The 17,033-nt window shown below is 34.8% G+C and overlaps 2 protein-coding genes across 2 annotated transcripts; both read left to right on the top strand.

Moving 5' to 3' along the window:
* Window positions 1-5,157: 5,157 nt before the first annotated feature.
* On the top strand, window positions 5,158-9,731 carry LOC123539354 (uncharacterized). The gene is made up of 2 exons (XM_053535302.1): window positions 5,158-6,800; window positions 9,056-9,731. The coding sequence occupies exons 1-2, from the start codon at window positions 5,680-5,682 to the stop codon at window positions 9,729-9,731; spliced, it is 1,797 nt and encodes a 598-aa protein (XP_053391277.1). The 5' UTR covers window positions 5,158-5,679.
* Window positions 9,732-9,733: 2 nt separating this feature from the next.
* On the top strand, window positions 9,734-11,288 carry LOC123538684 (uncharacterized). Its single transcript, XM_053535303.1, has 2 exons — window positions 9,734-10,088; window positions 10,209-11,288. The coding sequence occupies exons 1-2, from the start codon at window positions 9,734-9,736 to the stop codon at window positions 10,667-10,669; spliced, it is 816 nt and encodes a 271-aa protein (XP_053391278.1). The 3' UTR covers window positions 10,670-11,288.
* Window positions 11,289-17,033: the final 5,745 nt, after the last annotated feature.

The raw sequence follows: 17,033 nt of genomic DNA, 5'->3' as shown, positions 1-17,033 counted from the left end.
GATCGTAGTTAAGAATGCTATATTTAATATAATTCTTAAACGAACATGGTAAACTGCATTTCTCTTTGGAACAATTGGAGGCTTAAACAATTCTTTCAATTTTACAGTAAATATGTTTAACGAGGATGATTCTAACTGAAGGTTCTAATTCATTCCATAACTGATGATGGTATACAGATTTTGAGAATATTTCTGTACGGCGTGCTGAAGTCACAAGGTTGTTATAACGAAAATTATTTGGCACTGTTTCGTTAACTTAAGGTGTGATACTTTAAGTTGACTAATAGTGTTATGAGATGTGACAGAATGTATATTTTGTACAGCGCATGCGCTACAAGAAGGCGACAAAGTGAAAAGGCGAGATTTTTTTAAAAAGCCTAAGACTTTTTTGTTTCCGGTTACATGTTCAAAAAAATAGGGTAAGTAGGTCGGAAATTTTTTTTTTTGATTTTTTTTTATTAAGGGAGACTTTTCGGAAATTATTTTTTGTGTCAAAAAATGAATACAAATATGGGGTTATGCCTTTAGAGCATCAGGAAGTTGATTTCTAACATCACTGATCATGTTTTAAGCATAAAAAGTGCAGTTTGGCAACTTTTTGTCAAAAAGTAGAAAAAAATTATTCTCCAAGACCATAAAAACATTTAGGGTCGGGCCAAAAATTTAGGGTAGGTCGGGATACCGGAAACAAACAATCATTTACGCCTAATTTATGTATATATCTTCCTATGTACCTTCTACAGATATGTACGGAATTCCGTTTTGGCCATCGCCTTTGAATGTATTGATCTGAAACGCGATACTCGATAGTACGATGATGAAAATGCGAAATCACGAAACTACGATAACGGAAACGCGACAACACGATGATGATAACGCGATACAACGATAACGAAAACGTGGTTTAACGATAGTACGATGATAATAATGAGATACACTATCGCGTTTTCACCATCGTACTGTCGCGTTTTCACCTTCGCACTATCGTATTATTGCGTTTTCGTTATCGTGATATCGTGATTTCGCAATTTCATGTCGTACTATCGCATTATCACCATCGTACTGAAGCGTTATCATTTTCGTACTGTCACGTTATCACCATCAAACTGTCGCGTCATCACCATCGTACTGTCACAGCAGTCTGAGTCTGTTCAACATCCCACACGTTTTGTCTCCTTAAATTCATTTGCTGTAAATGTCTTTTAAATTGACGAAAACCGAAAAAGTATGCAAAATGAATGGTTAATTATGTTCTGCTTCTGACTAACTAGCACCTGTAGCTATAAGAGGATCATCAATAAAAATCATGATTTTCACACATGAGCACCCGGCCGCGTTCGAATCTGCATATCGCCCTATCGCTAGAGCAGGAGCTGTAGTTCTAAAAGCATAACTTCTAATCTTCAAATTTTTAGCATGCACGTACGCACCGGAAGGCGATGGTGCGATAATGATAACGCGCCAGTACGATGGTGATAACGCGACAGTACGATGATGATAATGCGACAGTACAATGATGATAATGCGACAGTACGATGGCGATAACGCGACAGTAAGATGGTGATAACGCGATAGTACGATAATGATATTGCGAAGTCACGGTACTACGATAACGAAAACGCGATAATACGGTAGTACGATGGTGAAAACGCGACAGTTCGATGGTGAAAACCCAATAGTATATCACATTATCATCATCCTACTATCATTTTATCGCGGTTTCGTTATCGTAGTATCGTGTTATCATCATCGCATTGTCGCGTTTTCGTTATCGTAGTTTCGTGATTTTGCGTTTTCATCATCGTACTATCGAGTATCGCGTTTCAGATCAACACATTCAAAGGCGATGGCCCTAACGGAATTCCGTAGATATGAATGTAAATCATATAAACTTTTCGGTGTTATCTCAAGATTGAACCTTATTGATAAAGTTACACAAACATGCAGAGTAAGTACCACTTATCTTTTTCTATCAGCATAGACAAATAGAACACATTTGTATAAACATTAAATACGCATTTATCATTATTTTTTTATTCGTACATGTGTCTCCTTGCGTGTGCACTGCCTGACAGGTTTATACATGCTTACATATTTAGGCTTGTCTTGCGTAAACTGAGATACGACATTAGAATGTTTGTTTTTTAAAAGTACATTTCGTGAGCCTAGCACAAAACGGTTGTAACTGGCATTTTTTAAAAAGAAAAAAAAAGCAACACTTTTTTTTGTTTACATTTTTTTTTTCAACCTATTTTGCATGCCTACATAATCCTGTATAATATTAGGTTTTAACGTGTTAATTAATTTTTTTTTTTGCCAAAAGGTTGTATCTGCAAGTGCTGTTTTGTTTTTGAGCAAAAGTAACTGACAGTTACAACCGTTTTAAACAAACAATAATTGGAAGTAACTGTTTTATATTGATGAAAACAAACAGTAAAAAAGGAAGTTACTACTTTATATTGATGACATCATCAGTGACATCTTGTGTTTTGTTTGTGTGATGGGTGTTTGTGTTTGGAGTGGGGTACAATTAATGCAATATGTAATATTTATCTATTTTATTTTGTTGAGTTTAACGTCGCTCCGACACAATTATAGGTCATGTGTCGACTTTCCAGCTTTAATGGTGGAGGAAGACCTCAGGTGCCCATCCGTGCATTATTTCATCACGAGCGGGCACCTGAGTAGAACCATCGACCTTCCGTAAGCCAGCTGAATGGCTTCCTCACATGGAGAATTCAACGCCCCGAAAATACCTTTGAATGTCCATTCTTTCTTTTTTCCGGCTCGCTACGCTTGCCAACTTGCATGTACATTAAAACAGTTAGCTATTGTAAAATACAGGGGTACAAGAGGGGTAGATATAGAGGTAAGTCAGTATGGGATGTCAATGAAGGAGCCCATTTGAATAATTTACAAGTACTGCCTGAAGCAATCACAATTATAATTCTACAAAGAAAAGAAATGTTTACAAACATTTCAAACTGTATGGATGGCCAAAATCTTGAAATTCTGCAGCATAATATCAAAATTAAATCTGAATCCACTTTAAAAGGAAGAGGTGAGAAGAAACATTGTGCATGTAATTTCAATCCAAGATCTGTCAAAAATAAGACAATTTCTCTGAGTCATTACATAGTTTCAAATAACTTTGATTTGACAGCGCCCACTTAGACTTGACTAGGAACTACCCTGGATAGAACTTGCATTAGCAAACTTGTATTAAATGGTTATTCAGTTACAAATATTGCACGGTGCAGCTGTGGCTCTCATACATAAATCTGCATTTACTCTTTGTGTTATTGCATCTAGTCTTGACAAAGATTTCAAAATAATGAATACATAAATTGTAATTTTGAGTATCAATGGATTTTCTGCACGAGTGACAGTGATATATATACTAGTACCACCAACAACAAAACACAACGGCTTACAAACTAGTATGTTTCTATAGGAAAAATGGCCTGCTTTCCTGGGCAGATATGTTTAGTAACAGTTGATAAAGACATCATCATTGTAGGGCACACGAATTTCCAACTCGATATTCTATGTCCGCGGCCATACATTAGATGTTGTTAAAACCAGGGAGAGCAGCAGAATAATATCAGGTGTTAAGGTCATTGATCCAGGTTTTTGTGACAATATTGGTAATACAATGTATGTCACAAGACCATTATGCAATTCATTTCAATGCCTGTACCACAAAACAAGCTCCGGTGTGGAAGACGGTTTCTTTCTATGAAATTATGCTCTATTAGCGTATGTTCTTTCAAATAAAGCATCTCAGCGTACCTTGTATTAAATACATTTTTAAGAAGGTGCAGACACAGATCAGCCAGTGAGTGCATATTCAAATGTCTTATCCTTACTGACAGATAAACATGTTCCCCTACGCGTAAAAACTCGTCCTTCGACCTAGCTGACCTTGGTTTACAGACGAACTTTATGGGCTAAACACTTAAAACACAAGCTTGAGCAGAAATGGCATCAATATAAAGTAACAATCGACCATCAACTTTATAGGAACACATGTGCTACTGTAAATACATTCCTAATTCAGACTCGAACCGACAACCTCTCTGAAAAGGTTAAAGTCATGTGGCACTGACCACAAAGGATAAGCCAAGATAACCAAAAGATAGGAGACAGTCAAGATGCTGCCTGTGCCTCCAACGCATCCTAAGAGGAACTTGCGCAGGAGGTTTTTGACTTTTTCATCGATAAAACTGAAAGCATTAGGAATGATTATTATGCATAGCCTGGCTGATTATGAATAAGCTGACTTTACTTGTTCAGAACATTAGAAGTTAGGAAAATGTCGTTGATAACAAACATCATAAATACATCAATAGAATTAGGTTATGTGCCAAATGGGTTTAAGAGTGTGAGGATAAGACCTCTACTTAAAAAAACCAGGTCTTGAACCATATATTTTAAAAAACTACAAGCCTGTGTCTAAACTCCCTTTCATTAAAAACAACTTAGAAAAGGTAGTAGATGCGTGTCTTCAGCGGCACTTGAGTGAACATAATGTACACGAGGAACTGCAGTCTGCGTACATAAAATTTCATATAAAACTGAATCGGATTTTATAAAGGTACAGAATGACATCTTCACATCCCTCGACCAAACTTCTAAACAGTCCTCATGTGACTTTATCTGGCTGTAACTTCAAAAACGATTGACCACCAAACACTCTAACACAGACTCGAAAATCAGACAAAGTACGATGCTATCATCATCATCATCTAAAAGACCACTATCAAACTGTGCGTGTCGATGGTGAGTTGTCGACGCCTTTGTGTGCCCCAGGGATCAGTACCTTTTCGGATATACGCCAAATCGCACGAAATAACTACTCGATTGAAATATTTTCTAGGGGAGGGCCACATGCCACCACCTGCGGCAGAGGATACCCCCTCCTACATCTACCCCCACACATCGTTTCACACATTGTACTCGCACCTCTCCTAAAATTTTTGGTTATGCCTACGAAATGCAGCCAGGATTTTTAAAGCTTCCGACGTTTATTTTGAAATGTAATTTTGCAGATAAAGCTTTTCAACAGTTTTTTAGATGATCTTCTTGCATATTTTTGTATTCAAATATTGTTTAAAAACAAACCATTGCATTTATAAGTCCGAGACATTTAATTTAACACTGTTGATTTAATATCGTTTGTATCAAGCGGACCCTTCCATACTTATAAATTTAATAAGTCCATTTGACATCTAAGGGATATCTTGTTATGTTTGTTATGTTACAAGAAAGCCCGTTGAGGTGTATCAGTAGGTATTGCTTTAGTTCTTGGTATTATCATGTTTGAATACGATTTCTCCTTTTAAAACAGATGATGAGGAACGCCTTATTTCTTAGAACTAAAAACTTCTGGGACACGACACCCCTTACCTTTTTTTCTTGTAGCACGTTTATATGAGTGTTCAATTTTGCGCACGGTTTATCTTTTTTTGCAGGAAGATGATACCAAGAGAAACAGCTGAAAGTATAGTGAAGAATTAAACAACAACATTTTACTGGATGACAGTGGATGTATACACACGGACATTATCTAGTTAATTGTTTTAAGTTCTGTCAATATTTATCTCAGTACCAATCGTGATTTTCATATTTGGGCGTTGTAACTATTCTATTTTTAAAACAGGATAGAAACCGAGGAAAATGGCGTCAAAAGAAATCACGCGTTTCGAGACTTACATACGAGGTACTGAAAAGTTGGATGTTTTTACTATCAATCCACATTCATTCACAGCTGTTATTCACTATCTTCAAACGGTATTCCGTACTCGTTCGATAACTCATATTTTGGATTCTTTGGTAAAACAGAAACAATTTCGCCTCGCGGAGCTTCTAACAATTTTATATTCTGGACACATACATGTTATTACTGGAGGATGCAATAAAGATTTGAAAAGGATTGGAAAATTGTGGCTATCCGTAAAAACGTTTGTGGACTCTAAAAAGGACGCATCATTCAGTCCTTGTTACGAGATCATGTCTGATGCACTTCGAATGGAAATGGTGAAGGCAGACGGGAAACAAGAGGCTGTAGATAGGTTTGCAATATGCACTTGGTTCCAGGTCCAGCAATACGAAAAGGACCAATGTGAAAAAAGGAAATCGATCCTCAAAAACATGGTTGCTGTAATACCGGATGGTCTTGACAGAACTGTGGCTGAAATAGTGTATTATAGTAAAATGGCAACGACTGCGGAATTTGAAAATGACATAGAAAGTGCTAAAGACTTTGCAAGCAAAGCAAAGAACTTAAGTGAAACATGCGAGGATAAAACAGCAAAAATCCTTGCACATTATAGTTACTTCTTTCTTCATCGGAGGTTATATTTACGAGACAAAAGCGAAACTAACCGACAAATGGTTCTGGAACAATGTGACATTGGATGCGACATGTTCCCAGTTCCCGACGAAGACGGTGACTTTGAAATGTACTGCGCATTGTTATTCCTACTCTACAAAGCAGGCGACTACTTGCATATCACATATGAGTTTGAAGTTCTTGATTCTGATACAATGAGCCCTTCAAATATAGTGGCGGCTGAGGAGGTTTTGAGAAGTGCAGATAGGTATATACCTATATCTACTCCAAGGAAACAGCTGACGTTCAAATTTTGCATGGGAAGGCTATATCATTTACAATCGGAGTTTGAAATGGCTAGTACATACTTGAACGAAACGAAAGAACTGATGATAGATGGTGTTTTAAACAAGAAGGAACAGAGGAACGTTTACAGATATTGTGAAAAATTTGACGAAGAACACAGGTACGTTTATAACTTCAGTATGTTATTTCTAAATTGATACGTGTATAATGTTCCTCCTAATCATCTAGAATTGTCCCCGATGTAAATAACTATTTTATTGAATAATGAAAGCGTAATCGAAAAGATAATTATTCAAGCGGATAAAATGTATGTTTGTCTAAAAATTCAACGCAAATTGGATATTACTAATACAGAAAAATCTTTATTTTGTCTCTGATAGTTTGCTCTTTGTATGCATTTGAAGAGAACATGTTACGACAGACATCCAATTATGCTGTGTATGCACCGTTTTTACCAAAGAATATTCTTACAGATTTTATTTGATATATCTTTTGTCAGTTTTATGTAAAGAAAGAGCACTTAAATCCTGGCAAAAATTCAAAAGAACATATACGGTTTGTCTATCAATGAAACAAATGCTTATAACTCTCTAACCCCAATGTCAAATCTAAATTGTCAATCTGCTTTTCGTATCGATCCTAATAATGTTATTATATTATGAACTTATAAAAACCATGTATACTATAGCTATAAAGAAAATTGTAAAACTGTTAAAATAATTTGCACAATGCTTCCATTACTCTAGGCTTCTCCACTTTAAAATCTAATTATTTTGTGAACTATATAAATTTTGTCTAATATTTGTCAATTACAAATCCAAAGATACGTATACTGCATGTATAATTTAAATATCATTATATTTTTAGATGTTATGGACAAACGTTTAAACGTTATAAATACCCCGTACAAACGAAAAATTGCGGCTATAATAAACGGGGTTATCTATTTGGCCTAAAAACATACGAAAAACCCACTACTTTAAGCGGTTTATGAAGTTACGTCTTGTCATTAGATAATTTGTCTGATTGATTTTATGGCAATACATGATTCAGAAGAAATTATTATTTTCGCAGACAGCAGTTCTATTAATTTCAGGAGGCATTGACCCAATATTTTTGAGGACTTTTTCTATAATTACCTATTTTCTGTTATTAATTTTACAATTTTACTACAAACATAAATAGGCTCAAATCTTGATACGATAGTCACCAAGTACGAGTTGAGTTTTCATGAGTTTTTCTGCCTTTGCAACCAGTGCAGATCATTATCAGCCGACACATACGTGCAGTTTGATCATGTTCTGCACTATTCCCTATTCAGTTAATATCTTTTTTGTTAGCACCCCTTTTAACAGTTAATGGTACTGTCCAAATTGAAAAATAGACAAGTTCATTGAAGAAATTTATCAGGGTAAGGATTAAAAATATGGCCATCAAACTTGAATTATACTTTTATAGCCATTGTTGAAAATGAGTAAAATGAAAAAAAAAAAAAAAAAAAAAAAAAAAAAATAAAATAAAAAAAAAAAAACTAGAATAAAGTTATTTTCTAACCTGGCATACATTATTTATGCTTGTAAAATCATGAGAACTGAACGTCGGCATCCTCGAAGTATGAAACAATGCATACCTTTTTCAGTATGTATGTCAATGAAATGTGAGAAACATCAATAAGATAACAAGAGGGCCAAGATGGCCCTAGGTCGCTCACCCGGGAAACACGGTGTTAACATGTCTGACCTAGTAATTTCACGGAAACAAATATTATGGCCAATTTTCATTAGGATAGGGCCAAAAATTTGGTTTCTTGAGTTTAAACAAGTATTTTCTTTGATATGACATATTGACCTACTTTTTGAACCCAGATGACCCATATTCGAACTCGACCTAGTTTTCATCAAAGCAATTATACTAACCAAATTTTATGAATATCAATTGAAAAATACAGCCTCTATCGCATACACAAGGATTTCCTTTGATTTGACCTAGTGACCTAGTTTTTGACCCCAGATAACCCATTTCAAATTTGTTCTATATTATATCAAGGTTATCATTCTGACAAAATTTCATGAAGATCAGTTGAAAAATACAGCCTCTATCGCATACACAATGGTTTTCTTTGATTTGGCCTAGTGACCTAGTTTTTGACCCGAGATGACCAGTTTTCGAACTTGGCCTAGATTTCATCATTCTAACCAAATTTCATGAAGTTCAGTTGAAAAATACAGCCTCTATTGCATACACAATCTAAATGTTGACAGACGACAGACAGACGATGGACGACAGCTATGGACGCCGGACATCGAGCGATCACAATAACTGACCAAAGGATTGCTCAGGTGAGATAAAGTTGAAAAAAAGATATTTTAAGTTTTTTCGTCCGCTTTTAAACCAATACATACATTTAAATTTCAGATGGAAAAGTTGCTTAGGTCAAGACAACGAAACAGCAAAAGAAACTGCTGAGGCATTGATAGTAAAACAGCATTACTGCCTGCACCAAAATATGTTGCATAGAATTTTGGAGAAGTTTGGAAGGAAGAACGAAGTTACGTTAAGATTGTGTGAAGATGTATGCAATTACATAAAGGGCAAAAATGACAAAATAGTCCACGTTTTCCCATCATATACAATACATTTCGACAGAGAAGTAGTCTTTGTGATCTTTGTGAAAGATTTCTTGTCTAAAAAGGAAGAGGACGAGATAGGATACACTATAAAACAACGTTTGGTCGACCAGTTCAGTTCAGAAGGAAAAGACGTTATGTCCAGTGAAACAACTTCAGACGATGCTTTAACATTAGACGAAACGAAAAGGTTGAAAGATTGTATAAATATGCATGCGACAGACCTTATGCATCGTCACAATTATCTTTCGATTATTACAGCAAGCCCTGTACGTTCGAAGAGTTATGGAACACGCGAATTTAAGATTCAGAAAGAGCCATGCATTGTTCTATACGTTCATACAAAAGGTTATATTCCTCTTGATGAAGATCCATTCGAACGAAGATATGACGGTGTACCTATGGATGTTAGGGAGGGTATATTTGTAACATACCCACAGCAAACGAATATCATGAGCAGTTAAGAATGGGCTGTGATATTGCTGGGGCTCCAAACAACAAAGGTATAAAGAAGAGAGGAACCCTTGGCGGATTCATTGAGCATCCACAATATGGTATATGTGGACTTTCGTGTGCGCATGTCTTATTAAATTTTGAATATTTTGAAAAGTTAAAAACGAATGGCGGAAGGATGCACTGGCCAGACTTTCATCCATGTGAAGCAGTATACCAACCAGGCGACTCCGACCATCAGATTGGACGGCTGGTGCAAGCCGTGTGCCTGGAAGGTGGCAAAGATGATATCGGAGTAGAAGTTGCACTGTTTCAGATAGAACAGCGTCCTCCAGTTGAGGGGGAATTTCCTTCGACGCTAAATGGAGGTAATGCATTTTTGTAGTAGGATACAAATGTTTATAGGTTGTTATATTCTTTATTTATTCTCTGATAACCATGTGGGTTTTTTTTTGATAATAACAACATAATATTTTGTTTTCTTACAGCTGATGGGGAAGACTTGCGGTTTAATTCTGGGAAAACATATGGGTTGTCCCGATTAAACAAATGGCCCGTCGTCAAATTTGGAAGAAGTACAGATAAGACTAGCGGAGTGTTTGTTTCGAATCAGCCGTTAGTTTCTGTAAAAACTATAAAAAACAAATGGGATGACCGTGAATGTAGCATTACTCTTCATAATCAGTTGGAGATACAGTCAGTACTGTCGAATACACAATTTGCAGACACCGGGGACTCTGGATCTCTTGTCTTTATGAAAGATGAGACTGGTGAATATGTATGTGTCGGTATGGTTGAAGGCGGGACTCCATATGGAACAACAATTGTTACACCTATAACTCCAATTCTAGATCAATTCAAAGTATTTAGATTAAAAAGTTTTCAGGAAAAAATATTTGAAAGATATGTAAAGAACACCTTACAGGTTATTTTAGATAAATTAAGTTGAATTATGCCAGGGAAAAATATTTAATTAATTAGGACAACTAATTTGACCAGACAAGCAATGCATTTAATGGTTTCTACACAAGTTTACGTTTATTAAAAAAATATTTAAAAAGCCTTCTATGTACAATGAAACATATAACTTAATAATGATCCTGAAAATTTTAGCCCGCATGCCTTTGTGACCCAAATGGCAATAAGGCGCACCCCATCTGGTTGATGAACATTTTGTTATATTTTCATTCGCTATGTATTTTGTATAAAAAACCGTGATTTGTCGTTGATTCAAATCAATGTATGGAGTTCAAATGCGATGGAATTTTATCACGATGATGCAACACCTACAAACAATAATTTATTTGTTTATGTTAGATTCTAATTTATTTAAGGTCTATTGTGATCAAAGCTTCAAGCGTAATTGTACCATTCTCGAGTCCACTTAATGAGTATTTTATTCAAATGTAAATAACTGTTTGGGATTGTAACACGTTATCAAGGATTGTTACGTGCATCCTTGACGGCATACACAAATATTTGCCTGATTTGTTTGGTTTCTTTTCCAGCGCGCCGCTGTAACATTTTGACGCTCTGACCTAATCATTGTGACTTATAAAAATGAATTTTTGCATTTCTGTCTTCTTTGTTTAATAAGAAAACAAATCGTGTCGGGTAATAATTTGTGTAAACAACTTTGATGCAATAATATCATAGACAACTCTTTCCGCGAGACTACACTTGAAATGTGACGTAATTAACTAATTAACAAAATTGCGTCGTGCGACCAATGTACATTGAAGTAGTCCAAAAATTTGGTTCTATATTGCTGCTAAATTATGGAATAACGAATCATATGAAGATGTGGCAGTTGTGTGTGTTTTGGTTTAGATTTATGCTGATTGTATTGTGAAAAAAATCTCGACCATTATACTTGGAAGTTTCAAGAATTTAGTTTTAATGTCTGCATGCACGTAATTGCACAAAAGCAGTTACAATGGTGTTGTTTTTTTTCAAGACAGATAAGTTCTCTTTACTGTATCAATATTTTTGTATTTTTAGGTAAAAAGACTACACGTACGTTGTATGAAATATCTGCCTAAAACGGCAATCAAAATGATAGACAGAATATTCAGTTAAAGATCTAGCTAAAACTCATTCTTCTGAAGGTAAATATAAAAACTTAGATGACACGACTATGTAATTTTCATTGAATTTAAGGATATTCTAATTTAGAATTAAAACCAGGAACTGTTTTTTTTAATCGAAAGGCGAATTACAAGTTAACGTATGCGCAGATTTTCGGCTGTTCTAACCAGAGGCTGTAACATCGATAGTCTGACATTTTTATAATTTGTGATGTTCATTGTTAACAAAACAGAAGAAAATATAACGTAAAATAAAAAATGTAATTACATATAATAATTAACAACATAATATGATCGGCAAATTTACCATGAATCGCATTAAAATGGTGGGTGATAATAATTACCTCTAAAATTTCATAATCTTTTACATAGATTTGAGTGAATTGCCGAAAATCTAATTTAAAAGGATAATTTCCACAATAATTATAAATTTCTGTTAGTCTAAACAATAAAAAATGTTAGAATTCGTTTGTATTTAGGATATCTTAGTTATCATAAAACAACATTTCCCTGTTCATTTTGCAACAGAATTGTACAAAGAGAGAAAGAAATATCCATCACGAAACATTATTTCAGATATCGTTTAAATATAAAGTACATGCTTTGTTAACGAGTTACAATGTACCATTATAAGATTCTTTCACAAGTTATAGGTGCAGATGGAAATTTCCGGCCTCGAGGGTAACTGTTTAGGCGGTAACGAGGTTCCTACCGAGTTACCGCCTAAACAGTTACCCGAGAGCCGGATATTCCCATCTGCACCTATAACCAGTGACAGAATCTTTTTCTTGCATACCGATATCAAGATATAATAATAAAAATAAAATCAGTCGAACGGCTTTCTTTTTAGAACTATTTCTTATAGCAGCGTATTTAAACCGTTTGAAAGCGCGGGAAATCAACGTCCGTTAACAGGAAAGACGTCAAGACATTTCAAAGACAAATAACAATGTTTAGTTCCGGTTTTGTTTTATCAGTTCCAGCGTAACGTTATGGATTTTATAAATAACGTGTTTTGAATCGAGAAATATACTATCAGGAACAAAGAGGAACTGTCAAGGTATTGGACTTTTATTCCGTTTTTCGAAATAAAATATAAATTACTACATAAATCTTCTACATATATCTAGTTCGTAATACGTCATTTAAAGCACGAGAGTCATCTTACACCCCGGGGTGTAATCATGTAACATGTCAAATATGTAGTAATGTTATTTCAAGTGCCTAACTGTATACTCTTGTGTCACTTTGTGATTTGAGCTTAAGAAAGGTAATTTCATTGTTGTTGTTGTTGTTGTTGCAAGCACGATATAAGCATGTGTATACAGATTTTTGTGCTTGGTTAAAATAGTAAATACTTAATAAATGTATAATCAAACATAGTGTGAATTTGTTCTACCTCTTCTGAGGGATTTTAACAAGTAACTGTTATTATATGACAGTTAATGACATACACAGTTAAATTTTATATTTCTTCAAGTAAAATACATTTGATGAGGAATTTTTAAAATTAAAAATTAAGATATAAATTAATGATAGAATATTTTATTAAGACTCAAATAGTATATATATTGATTGGTGCTGTTGGGTTACGGAAGTTTTCATAGCCTTCCGGGGTTGTAGTTTTAATTTTCATTTTGTGGTATACATATAATCATATTTCTTATTAGTTTGTTAAATACTTCTTAAAAAGTGTAAAATGTACAATAAGGAAGTGGTAGCGCGGAAATTATATCCTTCTGTTTGATGGTGAATATTATTGAAGTTTTGAATGAACGACATGCAATGAATAGCATAATAAAATACTGGTGAAATCGGAATCTCTCTGTTGTTAACGACATTTCTGGTTCAACATTTTTTTCCTCAAATTAATTCCAAGAAAATAATTTTGATAATACAGGTTTGCTACTAATATACCATACAATGACAGGTGGATACTTTAAGACCCTCTATGCGATATAATATTTTCAAAACTTTATGGGCTAATCCCTTTTCAATAAGTATTACCCAATAAAACAACGTTGGGAGTTATTACGAAATGTAACTGGAAAGTCCCATATAAATCTAGATATTTCACCATGGGATGGTAGTGTAGCTGCATAAAAGTACATTTCAGTCAATCAGTAGTTTCAAGTTATGCGTACTGCAGTCATTCTTTACCTATAGCTTGATTTCTAATAAAACATGTATATTTATCTGTATTATAGTGACGGATCTTTTGAGTAATGTTAATTATTATGGGATATATTAGTATCTAAATTGAATACAAGCACATGCTAGGTTATTAATGTGACTTATATGATGTGTCAATAGTTTCGTTATATAACAAATTCCTTCCTTCCTAATGCTAATAATAAAATATCAAAATAATACATATTAAAAAGGATTACACTTCAACAACCTGTATTAAGAACTAACAATGTAGACAAAACTGTGCGTGAAATACACGGAAGCATTGTGCATAGCCTGGCTCCCTAGCTGCATGGTTATTTTCTTTATAAAAACTGCAAACGTTTTGTAAGTAAATTTTAAGCCTCTAAAATAGCACATTTTAAACTTATGGCTAAACCATACATGTGTTCGTATCAAGAGGGAATACAAAATGTCATTGAAGAAAGAACCTGTTGGAGTTACTTCCACTGTTAATGAAGAAAACTAATATATGAGAAACATAGGGATGGGAGCCAGGCTACATTGTGCACTGTGAGCATTGAATATAGCAACCGCAAACAGAGTCATACATCACAAAGCAAGCCACCCCTCAAAGTAACCAGATAGTGGGACGATATACACAGATATTTGAGATAAATGACGAACATCAACAAGATAATTTTTATCATAACGAGAATAATATGATAGAATGATGTGTAAACAATACCATTATACAGGACAACAGAAAAACAAGACAAAAAACCCCACTTATATCAAGACTCGTAAATTGCACTTATAACAAGTTATTATATACGTTACTATAAATAGTAACAAAAAAGCCGTTAAAAACGGTCATTACGGCCTCTGTTGACGAATCCATAATGGCGCAGTGCGCCGCACGCGCCATAACAATTATGGCCCCGGGTAACCGGAACGTCTGCGTGCTCTGGCGTCGACGTCATTCAGCAACGCCAAAATGGCCGGCGAGCGAGTCGGATCGGTTATTGAATTTAGATGGACTTATATAAGATATAAATAATGAATTGGACACATATCAGTTTGTTGAAAGCATGAAAAATGATAATACAAAATCGAAAACAAAATCGGACCTTAAAAAAGTGGAGGGATTTCTAAGAAGTGTCGGAGAGGAGCGGCAGAATCAAATAAACTTACACCACCCGTGAATTGTGAGAAATTGATATATATACAACTTGACTGCATTATCGAATCACTTTTAGAGAACTGCTAATTTATTAAGTAACACATTGTCACGTTTCAGGAACTATGAATCTATATGCGTTTTATCGCAATTTTCAAAATAAATAATTTTGGAAAAAGTATATGCCATGATATGATGGAAATTAAGCGTGGTATATCATCCTTAGACATCCTGGGAATATAAAGAATTTGGAAGTCTCTGGTATATAATAAAAAGGTCAATAAACGGCTCCGGTGTGCCTTCTGGCCATAATGGCACACCTTGTATCATAATGGCCCGAGGGCTAAAGCTAGGTGTGTCATTATGGCCAGAAGGCACACCGGAGTCGTATATTAACCTCTTATTATAGCATAACTTGTCTCATGGAGATCCATTGAAAGTGATATTCACCGTAAAAAGTGATAATCACCATAGAAAATGATATTCACAAATAGAACTTGATATTCACCATAGAAAGTGATATTCCCCATAGAAAGTGATATTCACAATAGAAAGTGATATTCACCATAGAGTGATATTCTCCATAGAAAGTGATATTCACAATAGAAAGTGATATTCTCCATAGAAAGTGATATTCTCCATAGAAAGTGATATTCTCCATAGAAAGTGGTATTCTCCAAAGAAAGTGATATTCACAACAGAAAGTGATATTCTCCATAGAAAGTGATATTCACCATAGAAAGTAATATTCACCGTAGAAAGTGATATTCTTGTAAACAAGCTTGAACGAGCTACCTTTTCTCAAAACAAAATCATGTACTATACGAAATAATGATATGTTAAACACCAAACACCAGTCAATTATATCTGGTTTCTATACAGGCGTACTCCAGTCGACAGTCTTGTTACATGTCGACGGAATTGTGTATTGAGGTTTGACATTTTTCCCTTATAAAATCTATGTTACAAGTACATTGCTCTTTTATATGAGTATTCGTAAACTAAATCACTGTTTGATAATATAGGCCTCCGTAAATATGATCTTGATCAGGTCCATTAACTTGGATATTAACCTGATCATCATACAAAAAGTGTCTGCAATTCTACAAGATAGCAGACAAATAGATACGGTAAAAACGTACCAGCATTATATAGGACGAAAGAAACAAAAAGGAGAAAATTTCAAATAAACTTAGGTAGCAGGGTACACTTCGAATTTTGGCCCCCGTCAATATTTGTTATAATTAGAACTATGGATGTCTGTAAATTAAGGTAAGAGATAATGATTGTTAATTCTTTAGAAAATTTAAACAGCCGATATATGTAAAATTCTGATGTCAGTTGTAAAACTTCTGTATGAGTCGATGAGCCCCTCGGCGCGGGAAATTTAAGTCATGCAAGGGTTCCGTGCTTGTTGATTGATACTCAGGAACATTTTTGCTATTTTGTGAAAAACGAGATGGATGGGCCCCCATTCCGTTTATATCCTGTAGTTCAGTAGGGACTATTAAATTGAGAAATGCAATAAAGTTTGGCATTGTTTCTGCAGCGGGATCATTGCAAGCTGTTCAAAACAGTGCAAAATTGATGATTTTGGCTTGCTGGATGGTGTACAACTTTCGTTTTGATAACTTTCTGTATTCTTGTATGAGAGTCCTGAACTTGTCATTAATTTAAAGCACAAAACATGCACGCAATTTATTATAAAATGGCCACCCTGATTCTGCTCATTAGGGAAGTGCAATATTGCGACTCGCTACATGTAAGCCTGTCCGTGCCCAAAATTTTCGAATCTAAGTGTACCCTGCTACCTTATAGCTTCCTACTCAATCCTGTATGTCTTTTTAGTATAACGACATGTTGTAAATGGATTGTGATCAAAAACGTATTGTTTAAACCAAAGAAAAGCAGTACGG

Source organism: Mercenaria mercenaria, unplaced genomic scaffold, assembly GCF_021730395.1.
Source record: "Mercenaria mercenaria strain notata unplaced genomic scaffold, MADL_Memer_1 contig_4696, whole genome shotgun sequence".
NCBI classification, from domain to species: domain Eukaryota; kingdom Metazoa; phylum Mollusca; class Bivalvia; order Venerida; family Veneridae; genus Mercenaria; species Mercenaria mercenaria.
The sequence above is the reverse complement of the archived record's forward strand: the minus strand, read 5'-3'. Positions and strand labels throughout refer to the sequence as shown.

What these genes read in the sequence shown, in the direction of transcription:
- LOC123538684 (XM_053535303.1), top strand. Translation starts at nt 9,734, where the DNA reads ATGGGCTGTGATATTGCTGGGGCTCCAAACAACAAAGGTATAAAGAAG. An exon ending in TCCTTCGACGCTAAATGGAG is followed by an intron (nt 10,089 to 10,208) that starts GTAATGCATTTT and finishes GTTTTCTTACAG; the next exon opens with CTGATGGGGAAGACTTGCGG.
- LOC123539354 (XM_053535302.1), top strand. Translation starts at nt 5,680, where the DNA reads ATGGCGTCAAAAGAAATCACGCGTTTCGAGACTTACATACGAGGTACT. An exon ending in AAATTTGACGAAGAACACAG is followed by an intron (nt 6,801 to 9,055) that starts GTACGTTTATAA and finishes TTTAAATTTCAG; the next exon opens with ATGGAAAAGTTGCTTAGGTC.